We start from the raw sequence: 22,702 nt of genomic DNA, 5'->3' as shown, positions 1-22,702 counted from the left end.
GTAGTTTTGAAGTTAACTATGGTAACAAAACCTTTCAGATCCTGTTCTACTGTGTTTGGTTTCACTACTCAGTGTAGTCCTAAAGGTGGCTGTGGAGAATGTGATGGAAATGAAGTGTACATCTCAAGCTAACATGACTTGAACTCGCAGGTTGAACGAGGCAATATATGAAGCAATATGGCAATATAAGAGACTATGGTGAACAAACTGAAAAATGTTGCTGTGGAGGGCAAAAATATGTTTATGTAACAAGTCCATATTGTTTCTTCATGTTAAATGGACTATCTGATTAACCCTATTGTTTGCAGTGACTGCCATCCAGGTCCAGACTGTGAATCTCTGCTTTAGACTCAGTAGGTCACACTGTCCTTTTATTTTTTTAACTGCATAATTTGCTTTATTGCTAAAATGCCATTAATTAACACAGATTGCAAGATGCAATTATATTGTTTGTTGGATACTGTATTTCTCTGTATGTCTTTCCCCCAGGACATGATGTTTCTGGTTCTAGTGCTCCCTCTGCTGGTGGGGAGCACCCCTATTTCTCAGGAAACAGACTGCTCTGATGTCTATGCTAATGGACAAACACTGAGTGGAGTGTACACCATCTACCCTGCAGGTGAAACACCTGTACAGGTGTACTGTGACATGGGCTGTTTGGGAAGCCAATCAGAGGATGGGAGATGGACGGTATGTTAGAATGTGTCTCTCCATTAGAGTAACTACAGTATTGATTTCAATGCACATCTGATCCAATCATTAGGAAATAATTACCATTATTGGTTATTACTGTTGTATATCACTTCAAACAAGGGTAAGAAATCACTAATTGAGGTGAATGTGATAGAAGTTATATATACAGAACACTTATATTACATTTACCTGGCACTTTTATCCAAAGCAACTTACAATTATAACTGAGTACAACTTAAGCAGTTAAGGGTCTTGCTCAGGGGCCCAACTGTTCCCAACTTGGCAGTGGTGGGGCTTGAACCAGCAACCTTCCGATTACAAGTACCCTAACCACTGAGTTAACACTGCCCCAGTACCAGCCACAATAGCGCACCATAGCCAGGAGTCCAAAAAAGCAAAAGTGCCTTTGCTCTGTAAGTCAGAGAAATTAGCTGGTCAGTCCTGGACATCTGGCTGTGCTCTTGTGCACCAGCTTGACTTGTTCTCCACTCCCTGATTGTGCATCTGTCCTTATGATGATGCACGACTTGGAAAATACACTATGGGTTGTTTAACATGTACGGAGGGAGAAACAAATTCAATGCCAAATTTAATGTCATTTGAATTCACAACAGTTGCTATGATTTTCATTTAGTTGGCCCAAATCAATGAGAAATAAATGTTTAATGGCACCACCCTTGTCTGTGTTGCTCCCCCAAAGTATCATCTGTTTGTTTTTGTAGTCATGTGCTCTCTGTTGTCCCTCTCCTTGCTCCAACCACCATTACTGCCACGCCAGATACTCTTCTCACCTGTGTCCAGTTACTCTCTCGCTCGTCTCACCTGTGTCCAGTTACTCTCTCGCTCGTCTCACCTGTGTCCAGTTACTCTCTCGCTCGTCTCACCTGTGTCCAATTACTCTCTCGCTCGTCTCACCTGTGTCTCATTGCATTTCCTGTTTCACCTATGTATTTATTCCTCCTGTTTCCACTGCTTTCTGTCAATTGTTGCAGTCATGTTGAATGTATCTGCTTTACATTAATTTTTGTTCAAATGTCTTTGTGTAACAGATTTGAGCCTGCATTCTGCTCCTTTTAAGTGCTACATGCTAATCACAGTCACAAGATGTCTGTTAGACATTCACAATGCTAAATGTTTTAGCGGACACCTGGCATCTGGGGCTAAAGGGGAAATCCATGACATTTGGGCACGAATATGATTATGGGGAATGTAGTCCACAGGAGGCAGTCCACATGACACATTAGATCAAGTATTACAAATAACTCCTTCATAAGATATTTCCTTGATAGAAGTGCATTAGGAAATAAACTTACATTAAGAAATAAATAAAGATACAGGCATGCCATTAAATGTCATCTGTTTACCAGGAAAAGTGCAAGAAGACTTATTTTTATTATCAGGAATCTGGATCAAGTTAAGTCTCTTCAGTTCAGGTTATGGTATTATAGAAGCCCATTGATTATTATATATTATATATAATATATTATAGATTCGTATATATTATTGTAACGATGCCCAAGTGCCACAGGGCGTGAAGCAGGATGCACAGACTCTCTCGACGTGGTGAAACATTTAATGACACAAACATTTAGACAATGGTGGCACTCACACGTAACAGTTATGGTGAACATGAAGACACTTGTGTAAATGATTAACATAGGCTAGACAAACATATACAACGGCTAGACACTAACCTGAATACAAACATACAACTTCAGACACTAACAGGCAGACAAATAATAACCAATGGTGAGGCACGCACTGACGGGGGTTTAAATAGACAGACACACATTAACACGTAACCCCGTACAGGTGCGTGCCTTCACAGGGGTGTGGCTACAAACATTAGTGAACCCCCCTGCACACGGAAGGCCTTACCACGCGAGTCGTGTTGGGGAGTGTCCCGTGACAGAACCCCCTCCCAAGGGGCACAGCTCCCGATGCGTTCACTCCAGGACTGCGAGCCCCAGGCTGCCATGTACACATAGTATGGCTTTGCCTGGTGCGCACCCAACATGAGGCGGGCTAGGAACCGATGTCCCGGGAGAACTCAACAGGAGGGAGGAGGGCAGGATCTCTGCCTCCTTTGGGGCAGTCTGCCATGCCCTTCGTAACATGCGGGGGGGAGACACTCCCTGATGGAGACTCCTGCCTAGGGATGTGTTTCCTGATGCTTTCCCCTTCCAGGATAGCAAACTCGAGGGTGCCATACACACACGCACACAGTACGGCCATGCCTGGTGCCCACCCAGCACAAGGCGGGCCAGGAACCTCCCACCTGGGAAACCCTCACAAGACAGGGAGAGAGGCAGCGCGCCTGCCTCTTTCAGGTCAGTCCTACAGTTTTCCCACAGAGTGATGTGCCTACAAAAACAGACAGACAATGGGCGCATACATAGATAGACAAACGCGCCTTCACATAAACACTTTCGGCGCTGTGCTGCAGCACCTGCAGTCCACGCAGGTGCTGTAACCATGTCCCAAGCCTCGAGGAAAACGCGGGGGTGCATGTCCACCCTGGTTCTGTCCGTGCTCCTCCCCCGAACGGTCCTCCTTCTCCCAGCCACTCTAGGAGCGCCCCAGAGGTGGTTTGCTTCCGAGGCTTTGAGCGGATACCTCCAGTCTCACTGGTGAGTCCGCTGAAGGGAAGGTACTTGGGTTTCAGCCCTGCCCTCTGGAGCTCCCATTGGCTCCACCCAACCGCCCTCTTTACAGTCGTTGTGGGGCACATCGGTCCTCCTCAGCCGGGGATCGATATCCCCAGGGCCCCCCCAAGAAATTCCTGGGGGTGTCCCCTCCACCTCAGGAGTGAATGCAGACACCGGTCAAGGTCCTCTCCCAAATATCCACGGATCCAGGCGGCAGTGCAGGGAGTGCCTATGCACCTCCCACTAGGAAGTCCGTCCCAGGCTGAGAGAACTGGCATAATTAGAATAAATAAACAGGTATGGACTGTGTGAGGAGTTGGTGGGATCAGCATCGGTAACCGTGAGATTGCGATGCAGAGAGCAGTAGGTCATATCCAAGGTCAGAACTGGTAGGCAGAGTCCAGAGTGATCCGAAGGGCTAGGAGACAGGCGTAGTCTAGGGAGGAAAAGGAGGTCGGTAGCCAGGAAAAGCAACAGGGGAAGAGAACGCTCGGTAGGCATACTAGGAAAGCAATACTTGGCAAAGTGGCCCGGGAGAACGGGAGGCTTTAAAGGAAGCAGATGGAGATAAACAGGTGTTGCCTATCAGTACTCAGGAGAGGGGGATCTAGGCCTGGCTGTGGTAAGACTAGTGGGCTGGAGTGAATTCGTCATATCCTAGAAATGGCCAAGTTAATGACTTACTTACTTAATTATGTGTATTTTCGCACATCCTTCCAGAAAGTCCAGTTAGAGCAGTCTGGGTTTGTGGGAAGTCACCCAAATACTATATTTTAAGACCTGTTAAAGGTATTATAATTGATAACTGATGACAGATGACTGATCGCTGATGTGAGAGGGACAATGACAGAAAAACAATGCCATACGAGAAACGACTGCGATATGATGTGATATTTTCTCTTGACGTGAATACCTTTGTTTGTTTTTGGAGTCATTAGTAATTTAACCTGGGGTGTACAGATGCAATCTAAATCTCAAAACATTCACTGTACACCATGTTTCCTCATACTTTAGGAGATTCTGTTTAAGGTTGATTTAATTTCTGTGCTTTTGTTTTGTTTTACTTTAATCAGCCTAATAATTCCAATAAAGAAATATTTGAAAATAGGGAGAAGCATATCATTTGATACAATACACTGCGTGGCCTGCTGTAACGTTGAGCAGTAAGGAGGTGGACTTATGTGCAATGTGGAGTGAGATTTATTAAGGGCAAATCCAAAATCAGAGTCATTGTAGTAGTCCAGGGTCATAGAGCACATTCAAGTAAACAATGAACAGCCAAGACACAGGGCACAAGACAGGGTTTAAATACATGGACTTAACAAGACTAGAAACAAGGGACAGGTGTGGAAAATCAGACGAGGGGCGGAGAAAATGAAACTACATGGAACTAAACTACACACAACAGCACCTGCTGTCCTCCTCCCGTCCCTGCATCTCTTCTGTAGATAAACCCTCCTCTGGGTCATAGCCTTTCTATCGCTCAGTGCTTGTGCCTGTGGCTTTATGTAAAATAGCCTTTCTGCTCTTGAAGCTTGTAGGAAACCCTCTTAAATTCTGCTGATGGGATGGATTTCTGAACATCTCTGCCTACATGCAACATGTTGTTCTAGAAAGGTCACAGAGTTTGTCTTCATAACCGAAAGCAATTTTCAATTTGCGTGTCGAGGAATGTTGAGTTTGTGACACCATGCAACTTAATACTACACTAAACCAAATTTTGGCACAGCTAATCTTTTGACTCATTCTGTACACAGTGTGATTTGGAACAGCAGAGCTTGTCAGAGTCACGTTATCTGGAAATGATAAATTCCATCTAATTACGCATTAGCACAAGACCAATAGCTAGCTTGTATTGTAAGGGAAACTTGAACACAACTTTGTAGAGACACTTCATTAGGGGGTAAAATATAAAGTTTGCAAAATAAACTAAAACTTTAAACAGGTGTTTAACTGTCTTGAATGTGCTATTCCAACCACAAAGGCAATGGGAATACAGCTGCAGTGATGGATCCAGGGCTGTGCACTGACTTGCCGGAAGTTAACTTAATTTATGTGATGCACAATATATGTGTTAGCTTGGTTCTGATTGCAGACCAGTCCTTCTAAGGTCAGCATGCTACATTAGTGCCACTTGTGTGGCAAAACATAATCTGACCTTCATCATCTAATCTCTTTACACATATTACACTGTAGAAGACCTTCAGTAACAGATAATCCACCAACAGATTTGTTTATGAGCTATTTAGCGACCACTCCCTGTCTTCCAATCACTTAAAACCCTTATTGAAATTATGTACCATGATAACTCTAAGGTTGTAAAATGACAATGCATGCAAGAATCTACTCTTAAATCCACCTCATGAACTATGTGTGCATATTTACTGAAGCTGGAATGCTAAAAATTGTGGTCACAACCTGACACAAGAGTCTTTGAATCGCAGGCTCTTTGCCAGCATAGCAAAAGACCATATATAAAATAAGGATGCATTGCTCTGTACAGCTGAACGAGAGAAGATCTGTGGAGTGAGAGAAACTGTGGACTCCTTAGCACAAATCTTGCTAATAAAATAACATATAACGATTGATCTTCTGGATAATATATGACCAAGTGCTAATATCCCTGATAATTACATTTATTCAACCAAACATATTTAATCTTAATTACAAATAGTTTGAGTGATATGAGCATACCATGGTAAATATGTGAACTTCCACAATGGTTTCTCTGACCATTGGTCACATAAAGGTGAAATATTATTATCTGACAAAATTAACAGTTTAAAGCCAGTTTAAATTATAACCATTCTAATTTTGTGCTATAACAATTTACATACAATTCAATAAGAATGTAGTTTATCTTAATTAGTCATTATATTAGAATTATATTCTAATTATATATTATAGTTATAATAATTTTCTATTTTCCATAAGAATGTAATTTAAGTCTTTAATCACAAGTAATTAATTATATTTATTTTTTTATCTTCCTTATTTTTCAGAAGAAAATTGTTACAGATATGGTAAGTTTATATAATTTCCCACTGAAGTTCATTGTTGTCAGAAAGACATCTCAAAACCTCTTTGTTTTCTCCTCTGTCAGCGGCTGCTGCTGTGTCTAGTGCTCCCCCTGGTGGCAGGGTCCGTCCCTGTTACTAGAGGTGCCCTGCTGCTGGATTGTGATGACATTTTCAATACATATAATAGCTGCACAAACAAAATCAATGGCACCATCAGCAGGGGGATGTACACCATCTACCCAGTAGGGCCTGATTCCAATGCAGATGTACTGTGATATGTCATGTAATGGAGGAGGTTCTGACAATGGCAAATGGACTGTAAGTGCAAACATTAAACAAAGTAGACATTAAATTAAATGACTGAGCATTAAATAATCATGTGTGACTGAGCATACTCTGTTTTAGTATGATTGCAAATACTAGTGAGATAATAGGCTGTTGTAGCTTCATGTTTTGTGTACTGAATGTTTCTTGTTCCATTTTTGCTGTACTGCTCAATCTAATCTCAGTTGATTCAGCAGAAAGGTCATGGTAGTGTGAATTTATACAGGCCCTGAGCAGATTATAAAAAAGGCTTTGGGAATGCAAGTGTAGAATTCTGGCTAGGTGAGAGTCAGTAAGTTACTATGGAATTGTGTGGTTAAAATTAAGAAGCAAAGAAATACATTTTACTGTTGCTTCATCTTCAGTGTAGTTTTTGCAATATTCTGAAGACTGAAATATGTCAGCTTGAAGTGATATCAATACGAAACAAAGTACCTCAGTCATGACAGTAATGTTGCTCTCTCAATAACGGTTGAGAGGCTGAGGATGAACACATGCATGGAGTGATATTGCCTTGGAAGGAGTATAGATCATCAGAGTCAGAAAGATCGTATGAAACCATGACAAGAACATGGAAACAGACAGACAGGATTAAACAAATAATTAGAAGTTTAAGAGAACCAAATGTATAGAAATGAACTAACTCAACAAAAGACTAGAACAGGATAGGGCTGGGTATGAGTATCAAAAGGAGTACAACAGCAAACAAACAAAACTAAACATAAGAGAACAGATAAAAACTAGAAAGGCAAAGTTTGTGAACTAATTTTAAGTTGGCTTGACAAAGCGGCTAAAAATGGGGAAAAGGCTGTTTGGCTGATAATGTTTTGTCATTTTTCATAAAGAAAAAACTTTTTCATGTTTCTTGACAATTTTACGGTATAGCTTTGGATATGGCTACAGTCATGTGAACATAGGACTCGAGAGGTCTATAATGAATGAGCTGAAATTGTTTATAATTTGGCTGAAATTCATTATATTTGGTCTCCAACAGACTTTAAAGTGCAAAAATATAAACATTTATTTCTCTACTGCTGTAGAACACCTGAACAAGCAAATAAAACCCTATGTCCTGTTTTTTTAGAAAACATCAATACAGTTGAGACAACAGTTTTGCATTAAATACACTTTAGTTTATCTGATTATCTGATTAAATTCTGCTGAAAAAATCTGATGTTGCAATTTAGTTTAGGGCATTTAACATACCAATCTAAATAATTTGATCTTGTTGTTGTCATGGTTGGTCAGCCAGTTAGGAGGGGAGACACACCTACCCCTGCTAAGGACTACACATCGCACCTGCCCCATTCACAATCCCCTGATTACTAATTACTTTCACCCATTCCACATTCACTCCCTGCTCTATTTTATCCCCCAGATCCGAGGAGACGGAGCTGCACATTAGCGGTCCTACTATGTTGAGTCGAACCACGCATGATCAATTGTCTAGAGGAAGACTAGCTTCTCTGTATAGGTTCCGTGCTTCCATCGTGGACTACCAATGAAGAATAAAGATTACCTCTCTGCTGACCCGCCTCTCGCTTCCATTCACCCGCCGCCGTCACAGTTGTTTGTATTTTGTTTGTTTGTTTGTTTTTGTTTGATTATTCGGTCCAAATGGTAGGACTGGACAATTTATATACTTGATGACAAATCTGGGGCACTATGAGAGTGTAAATGACATTTTAAAAAGGGCCAAGCCTTTGCCCATTACTTCAGTTTCTATACTGACTCTGAGGTCAACAGCTACCAGCTGCATGTAACCAGCTACACTGATGGAGGAGCAGGTGAGTAAAACACTAAAGCCCTCAGCTGTACCCATTGATATCTACTTTCAGTCCCACTTAGCTGGCACCTGTAAGGCCATCCCAGAAGGTGCCAGCAACCAGTAATGCAAGCAACATTCATTAACTTTTTTGCACATTTACATTGATTGAGAAGTTAACTTTGCACAAATTTTAACTTTGCAACACATATTTAACAGATTACTGAGTCAAATGAAAAGGTGTTCAGATTTCACGTTATGTAAAATTATCCCTCTGTCCAAAATGTCCTGTATCTCAGGACGCCTTGTGTATTTCCCGGCAATTTTAAACAACTATGTTATTCTGGCACATGTCATCAGACTACAGAGAATCATGGTTGTTTGTTGAGAAACCTGTCAGGATGCCAAAATTGCAGCTAAATGGTGCATCAATCTCTGCACAATGCTCATTATATTATTCCTACCTGAAAGTCAGTTTACACTGTTGTTAAAATACATTCTTGTTAAAATACTGTTAAAATCATATGTACTAAAAAATAAATGTATTCTGCAGATTCTTTGTCCTTCTTGATGGGGCAACCATTTGCAACCTATGACCAAAGTCCATATGGTAGCTGTGCTAATGATTATAATGGAGGATTCTGGTACACCTGCTGGTGGTTGTGGTATGGCTTTCTTTACAATCACAATGGCAGGTACTACTGGGCAGATACAACTCCTCCAGGTTCATATAATGGAATTGTGTGGAGCACCTGGAAAGGTGCCTACTACTCCCTGAAAAGCACGCAGATGAAGATTCGATGAGTGGCTCTCAGATATTACAGGCTAGCCTTATCTGTTCAGAGCAAAACCAAGGCCAGTTCAAATGTCACGTATGAAATTAGTAAATTCAATTCGGTTAATCTGACTTTGATAATGTGTACTACTGTAAAATATTTAATTTGACTAATAATGCGTGTCTGAATCTGTACTATGTATATCTGTGTCAAGGCAGGGTAAATATATAATGTGACATATCTCTCTGGGGTAATGTATACTTTTGTCTTAAATATTTTTCATTCAATAGTTTAAATTGTATTATTGTGATTTGGAATCTCAGTCTCTTAATTTTAAATAACCACATAAAAATTAAGTAACACTAAAGTTGTTATATCTAGGTAATTCATTACTGTGGTGTGACAGATACTCCAAAAAGTTAGCAAAATGGTGTCTCTTATTGTCAAGATGCCTTGACAAGTGTGCAATAAATAGTTATTCAATAATTTTTTTTAATTCTTATTATTTTTCTGTCAGATTCATGACTGCTAATTCTTCCTGCAGTGAAATATCAACACGGTACCTACTCTGTAATATTCAGTCTGATCGGAAAAGAGGTGCTTGTATACAGCTTTTACTGTACATTCGGTTTCCACATAGCAGATGTTTTGTTCACAATATATTTCCCATAGGTAATGCACTTTCATTCACACACTACTGGTAATCAAACATTTGGGACTCCAGTACAACTATTTAACCACTTAGCAACAACATAGCAACAACTTGCGGTACCATAGCAACCACCTAGAAACCACCTGGAACTCCATAGAAACCATCTAGTAAAACCCTACAACCACTTGGGTGTACCCTAGCAACAACTCGGAATTCCATAGCAATCACCTAGCAAGATCATAGCAACCAGTTGGTAACACTCTAGCAACCACCTGGGATACCATAGCAACCATCTAGAAAGACCATAGCAACCAACTGGTATAACATAGCAACCAGTTATCAACTAATTTGTAACAGCATAGAAACCATCTAGCAACCAGCTGGGACTCCATAGCAACCACTTGGTAACACCATAGCAACCACCTGGGACACATAGCTACCACATAGAAACTACCTGGGAATTGTTTAAGCTTCACAATTTGCATTTTCTTCAGGAAATGCACTTTTTCATTTACAGTTATGGCATTTGACAGACCCATTTATCCAGAGCAGCTTACAAAACTGCTTTGTCATTTACTCATAGAATGTATCCCAGCCAATACAATAGGTTAGATTCCAAGATATCATTGAACTAGAGTGCTGTTGAAATAAAGATCAATGCTGAAACCTAGTGCAAAACACATAACATGCAACTATAACAGACAACAATAAGTGCAATAAACAATACCCTACATTAAGTACTAGAGTTTCAGTTACTCAACATAGGTGCAGGATCAGTGTTCATTTAAATATTCCACAATTAGATGGGTCTTCAGTCTGCATTTGAAGACTGCAACAGACTCTGCTGTCCAGACAGCAAGTGAAAGTTCATGCCACCATCTGGGAGCCAGGACAAAAGAAGCCAGTGCAGGGAATGCAGCAGCAGAGTGACCTGTGAACTTTGGAAGTCATGCTGTTGCATTCTGGACAAGTTGTAGAGGTCTGATGGCTCTTAGAGGAAAACAAGCAAGTAGCGAGTTGCAGTAGTCTAGCTTTGATATTACAAGAGACTACACAAGCACTTGGGCACTTTCCTGCGACAGAAAGGGCCGAATCATTTGTATGTCACAAAGGAGAAATCGGCAACATCAATTCAGACTGGGTCACTTTTCTAGATATTATTCTTCCCACACAAAAATTATAATGCTATTTCCTCTACAGTTTTAAAGACCCACCAAACCCACCAAACTCTCTAGAAACCTTTGTCCTATGGCTGAAAGAGTTATGCTTTCTAGAGCGATAACCTCATTTGTCACTCTTTTTTTCATCCCTCTGCCTGACCACTTTTCCCATAAACTTTTACGAGGCAATTTTTCAAACTGCTTCTATTTTGCCAAATTTCAAGATATGTCCAACAAACATGCTATGCATGTTTTATATGCTATAACCACCAGAATCAGTATATATAGTATATTTGCTCTGATATCACCTCCACTCATTCTTTATCCCTTCATCCTCTTCAGCTGTGGAGTTAGAACAAATAAATTGTATTGATTGAACTACTGGGCCCAGTCCCCAAACTGCACTTCATACTAATGACACTCGTATGTCCACCCCTTCTATTCTTTTATACATCCCGCCATTATCCCATAGAAATCCACTGATTTTATAACTCCTTCAGCTGTAGAGACAGAATGACAAAATTTGCTGTACCGATTGAACCGTTAGGTCTATTCAGTCCCCAGACTGCACTTTACACTGATGGCTCTTGTATATCCACCCCTCTATCATTTCATTCATCCCTCCATTTTCCCACAGGAACCAATTCATTTAATATCTCCCTGTTTTTACAGCCTGCTTTTTTTATTGGTTGAAGATGAGACGGTCACACTGAGAATGAGGAATTAAAAAGAGTTAATCTTGAAGTCTGTTTTTTGATAAATGCCTGTTTTTGTTATATATTGTTGCTACACAACCACCCCCCAAGATCATTAAGAGGAGGGTTATGAACTTAACTAAAGCCAGAAGGAAGTGGATTCATTCAGAACCATATACTTATCTGGTCTAAGTTTCAGTTCAACAATACATGCTCAGATTAAATTGAATAATTATTAAATAATAATTATTATTTATATTATTTCATTAAAAACAAGCACTTTAGATGACAAATAGAGTGTATGTTGGTGTTACCATAATCTAGTATAACATTAATACATTTCTTATCAAAGATTTTATGACCTTTCTTTTGGAAAATGTGAGGAATAGACACAGTGTCAATAGGTGGGAACCCAAGTGGTGTCTCAGTGCAGCTCACAGACAGTCGGTTTAGCCTGTTTGTCCACTGCCTGTCTCAGCTCTGCTGGGTGTGTGTCAGATATCTGATACACCTGCTTTTTTCTGAGCAGAGGGACTTAGGGATTTAGTCAGTTCTCAAGAACCCTAATTTAGGTCAGGTGAGACAATTACCGTCCCTGAAAAAGGTTGCCAGATTAATTCATATCCAGGACCTTTGAAACTGAAGCTCTCTGAAAACCCACATTGTCATAAATGTACTGCTAGTATGAACACAATCTTTATCTTTGGGTCAACAGCCCTATCACATTTCATTGTCCTGTTCTCTTCACTTATCATTATAAGCTTTTCACCTCCCAAGTGACTCCTGATTCTGGCAGCATTACCCAGATTTGTGATGACCGAAATACATATGATCAAAATTGCATTGCATGTCATTGATAGTCTTCTCAGCAATGTGAGACAATCCAAATGTGGTGAGCTTTTTTGGGAAATCCAAAAGGAGAAATAAATACCCAAGGGAGGGGTCAGAGATAAGCAAACAGGCGAAACATGGGCAAATCCATGAACAAATAAATTCATCTTAAATGTTAAAGTGAAAGGTTGTACAAACTAATGAGGCACATTAGGAAACATGGCCAAAAATGCATTATAAATGGTGGCAAAATGCCAGAGAAAAATATAGTGTATGCCAGTATGCATGTAAAATGAGCCATGTCCCAAAGAGCCAACTGTTTCAATCACATTTCCTGGCATTTCAGTTGAAAAAATATCTTGTATCTCTTGTAAAGTATGTTAAAACATGATCACTATGTAACATGTAAACAGTAAAGCCATGCAAACCCTCTGCAAAACATGTTCATTTCATTGAGTTATAATCTAGCTGTTAATAACATAGGCTCAACTGAATTAGCAAATTAGCTACCTAGCTAATGGAATTCTAAAACTGCCAAGTAAGCTGGACAACATTGATTGTATGCCTGCTCTTTAAGAGTAATGATGAGTGGTTTGAACCAGTTCACTTCCTGAAGAGCTGTTCAGTTGCAAACAGTCCTTTTTTAAATCAATCTTCATATGCATCTCTGTAGTTTTGAAGCATCTTAACCGATTAAGTGTAACTGAAAAGTGCCAAGTGTATGTGTGCAATACAGGACTTATTTAAGGAACAGTATCAATTGTGTCAGCAACTGCAACATGAATTGATATTTCAATGGTTTTTACTGATTTTTTTTTTTTGCAAATTGTTATTTACTTACTACAAAACTACTGACACATAATGATATAGAACATTTCTTTATTAACACAAGAAGTGCAGCTCATTTCCTTTCAAAGTTTCAGTAACACATACAATAACACATGGTGTGATGGCCTGTGCAGAAACAGTACCTTGCAGTCTTGGTGTGGTTCAAGTAGATGTAATGTGACAGAGAGTTGCTGTGACATTTGTGTGGCTGATGTGAATTCATATTTGTGACAGCATAGTGACAGAGGAGCTGTGATGATGTCTGCTCCACCTCCAGATTAGTGACATGTAGTGGCCCCTGGGTAATGTAGTTAATATAGGGTATGATATGGTCAGAAGGACTACTTGGGAATCTTCTCAGGTGAAAGACCTGTTGAGTGATGTTATGTCTAACCAGTCTCATGGCCTTAGACAGTACCTGTACTTATGAGAAGGCAGGAAAATTCCCGTTATATTACAGCAGCAGAAAGACTACAACAATTCCTATACTAAAAAAACTGTTATTTACTTAATTTTCCTTTTTTATACACTGTTTTTCTTTTTTGTGAGAATATTTACATTTACGGCATTTAGCAGACGCTCTTCTCCAGAGCGACTTACAAAAGTGCTTTGCCATTTACTCATAGAATATCCTAGTACAGTACAGTGGGTTAGAGAATACTAATAAATACCTATTGAGTGGAACCTACTGGAACCTTGAATGCAGTATTCTTACCCTGCGAACCCCCTGGTCTTCCCTCCCTTACACTCTACCACACATAAAGCAGCTCACAGGAGTGAGGCAAGTTTATTAAAGACTCTGCAAAGTTGTTGTTGTTGGGGTTTTTTTTATCCATGCAGAAATAAATATTTCTGCAAAGAATATTTTGCAAAAATATATTCCAGTTACCTTCCAATTTTTTTCCAATAAACTGACATTGACAGAAGTGTTTTCAATTTTCTTTATTCTCTGTCACCTTTACTATTCTGCTTGTGGGTAGGGACCCCAATTAGTAAGTATGGCACAGGGTGGAAATCAGATCACATCAACACAGCTTTACATGTCTGAACCTAAAGAGGTGAAAAGCTGTTAGGGGTCTTGGTCAACAGTGGAATTCATACCATGTTTAAACAGAGGCATATAAAATTCTCTGGTTAAATTAGAGGGTTAACCATCTTGTATTCGACTGGTTAACCAGGTCTAGCTAAACGCTTTGACTATACATGGCGGGAGCTAGTCAGACTATTAGCAATTTCAACTTATCAACTTATCATACACATTGCCTCCATTAAGTATAGGGAAATCTGTTGCTTTAAACTTTTCTCATCTTGAAAATCAAGAGGTGTAGTGAATCCAATTTTCAAATGAATTCACAGTAAAATGCCTGCAACAAATTTGTATTTGGTGTCAATTCAACCCCAGAAAGAAATATGAGCCATTTTGATTTGGCCTAATTTTCTGGAATAAAAAATAAATAGTAATTTTCTCTCACTTGCATCCAAAAACTGACCATTTGTATGCTTGTGCCATCTCTGTAACTGGAGTAGATCTATGCAGAGTGGAGTGAAGTGTGGGAGAGTAAGATGATTTCACAGTTCATAAATTTGCAATATAAGGTTGACTATGATCCCCAACAGTCAATTAGTGTTATCTGTGATATCATAGATAACACCAAATAAAGTGTAATTCCTAAACAGACATTAGGGGGCAGTATACAAATAATACAAAATGCAGAGATTAATTTATACACTGTGCCATGCCAAATAAAGCAGAAGTATGAACATAATCACATACCTCCTGCTAATATAACATTTTGAGTAAGGAGTGCAGGGCCTTTAACAAAAATGCGTTTAAATGACCCTGAGTGGCTCAGACATTTCTGAAGATTGTAGAATGATCAAGGGTTTAATCTTGAAGGAAGCTAATGCAAAGCGCTGTTACCTGTGGGTTTAAATTTCAGAGAGAAACAAGGAAAATGTGTGAGTGATTAATGATCAGTAAACAGGCGATTCGGACCAGGGAAGTGGTGGTGGAGTGTGAATGGTGGAATTGTGTGTACTGTATTCCAGCACTTTGAATTCAGAATAAGACACACATTTTTATAATTAAAATGTGTGACTAGGACTTTTCTAAACCTATGTATAAGTAAATCATTAAAATTTAAACAATGTCATTCAAATTTGATTTGAATTTGAGAAATTGAATTCTTCACAGTGGTGGCAATAAAAAGTCTGAGACATTTAATGCCCCTAAAGTCCATCACAGAAGCCACATATGAGTGTCCTTTTCAGATTTAGGACTTTTTTGCTAGTATCAACATTACATATAAAAACTCAAAAGACATGTAGGTTCACTGGTAGATAACTAGGACATAAACTGGCTATATTTGTGGGTCATCACCCTTGGGTCCATCGTTGTAAAGAAATCCGAGTCACTGAGCTTCTCTACAATGCCCCATTTCTCAAAACACTCCAAATGACTCCTCCTTAAAGGCAAGAGGGCTGAAGCACTGCTCTATTCCTGATAGTGACCATTTTAATAATCGGACATTTACAGTTTATCTGTATTTATTTTAATGTATGTCTGTGCGAACTGGAGTGACACATTTGGAGACAACATTTAGCAGAGGTGAGTATTTGACATATTTAATAACCTTTATTTTAAATGCTTTGCTTTTTGGTGGCATGTAAATTTACATAGTAATTATTTATATTATATTTTAGTTATTTAGTTATAAATTGAAATGTAGTTATAAATTAAATTGAAATTTAGTTATAAATGAAATTCTCCTTGCATTTCTTATTGATAGAAAAATGTAATATTTTAGATGTTAAGTTTCTCCAACAAAATGAATACCCCTCAAGGACTACCAGGGTGGTTTTACGTGAAGTGTAGAGTGAAGGTGTCTAAAATCCTGAAAAGAAATAATACTGAAGAATTTATTGACAGTTCAGTTCTAACACACCTGTTTCCTTTTCTGAAGGACTTTCAATGAGGTGTTGGATGGATGGATGGATGGATGGATGGATGGATTTATTTTGGGGGGTTTATTTGAGCTCTAAATGTTTTAAAATGATATTTTGAGTCACTAAATTACTCAATCTGTAATTTAAGACAAATGTAGTTATGAATAACTAATTGAACACACTGTGATTGAAATATAAATCAGACGTAACTCACATTTAGGGAAAGTGGGACATGTCATCAGGCTAGACCGATCTTCCTAAGACTTGTGTGAATGTTTTAACTGTCCAATGACATCTCTCTTTGGAAGTGGAATTTGCTCTTGCTATTTGAAAAGGTATCAATTGTCAAAAGGAAACAATTTTCCAAATGTTCTCCTTGTCATGAACAATGTTATGAAACATGTCTGGCTGTTACTATCTTAGTATAAAACTGTTTAGTGTTGTGCAAGTACATGAAATTCAACATATGACAACTTTAATATTTTTCTTATGTCTAAATCTGTTATTAATATAAATTAAAACCCTTTCACAAATTATACTGAATGATCTAACTTCAATTTTATGCTATTCATGTTCTAATCCTAAGACATTTGCTTAAAAAAGACTGCATGTGTAATTCACAAATTACTACTATAGTGCTGTGCAACTGTAAATTCCAATTCCTCTCTCCTCTCTGTTTTTACAATCCTCTCAGATGATTGGGTTGATGACTGTAGTGCTCCCCCTGTTGGTGCAGTCTAGTCCTATCAAAGAGAACTCTCTGCCATTGGACTGTGATGACATTTTTAACAATGGCTCCAATAGCAGTGGGGTATACGCCATATATCCAGCAGGATCTAAGAGACCGGTGAATGTGTACTGTGACATGGGCTGCAATGATAAGCGATGGACTGTGAGTGGAATAACACAAGCTTATCATATACATTGCATCCAGAAAGTTTTCACAGCGCTTCACTTTTTCCACATTTTGTTATGTTACAGCTTTATTCCAAAATAGATTAAATTCATTTTTCCCCCTCAAAATTCTACACACAATACCCAATAAGGTCAAAGTGAAAAATGTTTGTAAGGAATTTTTGCAAATTTATTAAAAATAAAAACCCAAAAAATCACATGTACATAAATATTCACAGCCTTGGCCATGGCACAAAAAATTGAACTCAGATACATCCTGTTTCCATTGATCATCCTTCAGTTGTTTTGACAACTTGATTGGAATCCACCTGTGGTAAATCCAGATGATTGGGCATGATTTGGAAAGGCACATACCTGTCTATATAAGGTACCATAGTTGACAGTACATGTCAGAGCACAAACCAAGCCATGAAGTCCAAGGAATTGTCTGTAGACCTCAGAGACAGGATTGTATCGAGACACAGATTGGGGGAAGGGTACAGAAAAATTTCTGCAGCATTGAAGGTCCCAATGAGCACAGTGGCCTTCATCATCCGTAAATGGAAGAAGTTTGGAACCACCAGGACTCCGGAAGCCACTCCTTAGTAAAAGGCACAAGACAGCCCACTTAGAGTTTGCCAAAAAGCCATGAGAAACAAAATTCTCTGGCCTGATTAAACAAAGATTGAACTCTTTGGCCTGAAAGCCAAGCGTCATGTCTGGAGGAAACCAGGCACCACTCATCACCTGGTATAGTCTTGAGCAGTAAGGAGGCAGACACATGTTCGGAGAGAAGCGAGATTTATTATGGGCAAATCCAAAATCAGAGTCGTTTTCGTAGTCCAGGGTCATAGAGCCAACGCGGAGAGTACGGGGAAACATGATTAAACAAAACAAACACATGAAGACACACGGGAAAGCAGGCTATAACTAAGGCAAGGGAAACACGAAGGCTAGGATAAACACAAAGGCACAAAGTGCCTTTGTACAAAGGTACAAAGAAACAACCATAATGAAACACATTCAAACAATAATTCAAACAGTCAAACATCCAAACAGTCAAACAAACAAACAATGAACAGCCCCAACCAAGGCACACAACAGGGTTTAAATACATGAAATTCACAAACTAGAAATGAGGGACAGGTGTAAGCAATCAATGAGGACAAAACAAAACTATGGAACAGAACAAAACATAAGACATGGAAAACACAGAACATGGAAGGGACTGATCATGACACCTGGCCAATACCATTCCTACAGTGAAGCATGGTGGCAGCAGCATCATGCTGTGAGGTTGTTTTTCAGCAGCAGGAACTGTGAGAGTAATTAGGGTCGAGGAAAAGATGAATGTAGAAATGTATAGAGACATCCTTGTAGAAAACCTGCTCCAAAGCGCTCTGGACCTCAGACTGGAGTGAAGGTTCATCTTCCAACAGGACAATGACCCTAAGCAATCAGTTAAGATAACAAAGGAGTGGCTTTGGGACAACTCTGTGAATGTTCTTGAGTGGCCCAGCCAGCGCACAGATTTGAACCTGATTGAACGTCTCTGGAGAGATCTGAAAATGACTGTGCCCCAACGCTCCCCATCCAACCTGATGGAGCTTGAGAGGTTCTGCAAAGAAGAATGGGAGAAACTGCCAAAAAATAGGTGTGCCAAGCTTGTAGCATCATACTCAAAATAACTTGAGGCTGTAATTGCTGCCAAAGCTGCTTTAAGAAAGTATTGAGCAAAGGCTGTGAATACTTATGTACATGTGATTTTTGTTTTTTTTAATTTTTAATAAATGTGCAAAAATTCCAAACAAACTTTTTTTCCTTTGTCATTATGGGGTATTGTAGAATTTTGAGGGGAAAAAAATGAATTTAATCCATTTTGGAATAAGGCTCTAACATAACAAAATGTGGAAAAAGTGAAGCGCTGTGAATATTTTCTGGATGCACTGTATAGTAGTTTATTATGCAGTAGTTATTATACTAAGCTTATTATTATAAGCCCCAAGGTTTTAATTTCAGAAAAGTAACCTGAACACAGTGCTAAGATAAATGAGAAAGCAATGTTCTAAACAAAGAAGTTTGAGTTAGGTGAATTTTGATGCTCTCGAATTAACAAAAAAAAATGCATGATTTGCTCATTTTTAATTGACATATCTGCAGATTTTTTATTTTATTTTTTTACATTTTTAAAAATCTTTTTCATTATAGGTAATGCCAGTGTAATTATCTTCAGATGTAAAGTTAAGCAAGTTAATAAAACAAATACCCAGCAAACCAAAAAATGACAATACCAATTGTTAAAGTAGTGCTACACTATGTTGTCATTTAATACACAGTGTTTTATGTATACAGTCATTTAAATGATGCTCAGTGATCCATTGTTCTTTTCTTAGCATCAGGTTCCTTCTATTAATGCCTGGATTTCCCCTTTCCTTCCTACTCTCACTCATTCTCTCTCCCTTTCTCTCTTTTGTAGGTCATTCAGAGGAGAATGGATGGCAGTGTGAATTTCTACAGGGCATGGGATGCATATAAAAATGGCTTTGGAGACATGAATGGGGAATACTGGCTAGGTGTGAAAGGCATTTTTGGGACTGTAATGTACAAATACAAATACTGAGAGAGCTGGGAAAATGACATCCAAAACTTCATTCAAGATACAGGAATAAAAAACAATGCTATTCATGTGTAGACAAACAGTTTTCATTACACCTAAAAGCACAGACTTCTCCAATGTATTTTTGTACATATGTGTATTTGGTTGTTTTGAAATAATAGCAATTCTAGGATTTGGTCCCAACTCATCAAAAATGTAATTTACTAACTATTGTTTTTGTGATGGGAATGTTGAAACGTGTTTTTTAAAGGTCTGGAGAACATCTATCAGATAACATGGAGTCAGAGGTACATGCTGAGGGTGGAAATGGAAGATTTCGATGGTGGCCGAGTCAATGCTGGATATGCATTATTCTACATTGATTCAGAGCTGCAGAAGTACAGGCTGCACATCAGTGGATACATCGATGGAGGAGCAGGTGGGGGAGGCGCTCTGTGCCAGTTTTAAGACAATGAGAAAACAAGATGCTGATTCATAGAGGCCGAGCTTTACAATTTTAGATTCAATGTATTTAATGGAATTTAAAAGGGTGGAGCATCCTTGCAAATCCTTGCAAATGAACAACTGGTTCTGCTGGTTTGTAATAGTACTGAAGGTACCTCCACATTATAAAAACACTTTCAGCATCTAATATTTGGAAACAAATATTAATTCACATATTTAATCCTTAGCAGTTGTTAATAAAAATGGGAACAACATTTACAGAACACCTGGGTTATGCAACTTTGTGTAAATGTTAACGTTTTTCTAGGCTTTTTAATACTAGTTATTGTTTTTATTTTTTTTTTCCTGTAGGAGATTCCTTGATCAACTCCAACGAGAAAGAGTTTGGAACATTTGACAAAGACATTAACAATTGTGCAAAGACTTATGAAGGAGCCTTTTGGTTCAACAACTGCTTCCAGGCACACCCCAATGGTGTGTATAAATGGGGAAGTGGTGTGGCGGCATACACTGGAGTCCATTGGTACCACTGGAAAGGCTGTTACTACTCACTGAAATCTATTGCCATGAAGATCAGGCGCGTGTCTCTATGAAATAATACATGGAAATGCCAGTGGTTCAGATTCCTGAACTGATAGACTAATAACCACTCATTCATACACTAATTCAACACTCAGTATCAGGAATATGTGGCTGAAATAAATGTGACTGAACAATAACTATAAATTACTTTTAAAGTTAAACTCTTACATTATTATACATTACCCTTAAAGTTATTGTTCAACTTAATTTCTTTTGGGCAGGGATGGATAGGGGGAACTTAATGGCTTGTACAAAACAGGGTTGAGCAACTTTCTTCCTAGGGGCCACCACAGGACACAGCTGGCAATTTCTCTGATCAAACACCCCAGTCTAAGTTATGTCATACCTGATATGTTAATGATTTGGCATGAAAGCTGTGAGAAATGTGTGCCATGCCAATATTATTTGCTGGAATCTATCAGTATAATATCAGGCTTGTGTTTTTTGCTGGAATTAGACTACAAGATATTTTTGTCTTTTTCAAGGAAAGCCCTATGATTTCTTGTTGTTTTTAAATATCTTTATGTTTCATTAAGGTATTTTTTCCTTGCACAGTCATATTATATTATGTGGCATGTGACAGACAGACCTAATATTTGTTTCCCAAATTTTTTCCATTTTAAGAGAAGTTAGAAAATGTAACCAAGTCATACTGTTATATTGAATATAGTGCACTATACTAGTTCTGCTATTACACTGAGTATAGTATACTATACTAGTCCTACTATTACACTATAGTATAGTATGTAGTATAGTATACTAAACCTAATATTCTGATTATAATTGCTATATGATTACATTTATTATAGCATGCAATGTTTATTGTGTGTTTTAAGTACTTTATGATGGCTAGAAAACAAGTTATACCAGAATAAAACTACTGCACAGATCTGAATAAGTATACATTTTGGAGATATTACTCTAAAGTGTTTGTGAACTGTGAACTATGAACATTTTGCATTGTGTTGCATATTTTTTTGCAAAGGATCTTTTTATTATAACTTTTTAAGACTAGTTAGATAGATAGATAGATAGATAGATAGATAGATAGATAGATAGATAGATAGATAGATAGATAGATAGATAGATAGATAGATAGATAGATAGATAGATAGATAGATAGATAGATAGAAAGTTGATAAAGGATAAATAAGTTAGACAGAACTGTATCCAGGAACCCATCACTGGTTTGCAAGTGAACAGGCCTATGTAAACTCACAGTTAAACAGACATTACCAGTGCTGCAAAATCTGAGTTGCTGGGTTCATTCTATTTACTGAACATGAAGACCTGAGCCTCTAAATCAGAGTTCTAACTAGAGGGATGCTCTTACCATGTAACATACAGGAAATCCACATCCTCGCCACATTCACTCTCCATTGGTGAACCACAAGGTTCCACAGATTATCAACATTATCTCCTTGGGGGGTCTACATCACACTACCTTTCCCTATGGGAAGCACACCCCTGTGCTTCACATATTCCAACTGTCCTTCACACATTCGCCCATCATCATTTATGAAAATGTAGCAAACACATGACAAGAACAGCATGAAAAGTGGCCATATTAACAGAACTGAGATTGGTTCAATAAATAAAGAAAACTATATGGGAAAACACCCTAGTCTAGGTTCATTCCAGTTACTAAAAATTGACAGTGAAGCTTACAATTTGCATGTTGTATAATGAAGAACCTTTTAACATACTTTAAATATTGATATACCATCCTGACACTAGGGGCAATATAACATTTACTTGCTATGAAAATGTGTAAAATCCAGAAAGTAAGTGCCTAGTTTAAAGTAAGAAGTTAAAAACAGCTAGTTA

The 22,702-nt window shown here is 38.5% G+C and overlaps 1 protein-coding gene across 1 annotated transcript; it reads left to right on the top strand.

The window, feature by feature from the left end:
- The first annotated feature begins 267 nt into the window (after positions 1–267).
- On the top strand, positions 268–20,886 carry LOC113589559 (microfibril-associated glycoprotein 4-like). Its single transcript, XM_027029276.2, has 5 exons — positions 268–353; positions 490–690; positions 19,709–19,805; positions 20,100–20,267; positions 20,645–20,886. Exons 2-5 carry the CDS (start codon positions 493–495, stop codon positions 20,884–20,886), a joined length of 705 nt encoding a protein of 234 aa, XP_026885077.2. The 5' UTR covers positions 268–353; positions 490–492.
- The last annotated feature ends 1,816 nt before the right edge of the window (positions 20,887–22,702 follow it).

This window comes from Electrophorus electricus, chromosome 16 (genome assembly GCF_013358815.1).
Source record: "Electrophorus electricus isolate fEleEle1 chromosome 16, fEleEle1.pri, whole genome shotgun sequence".
NCBI classification, from domain to species: Eukaryota; Metazoa; Chordata; class Actinopteri; order Gymnotiformes; family Gymnotidae; genus Electrophorus; species Electrophorus electricus.
This window is presented reverse-complemented; position numbering and strand designations above follow the sequence as displayed.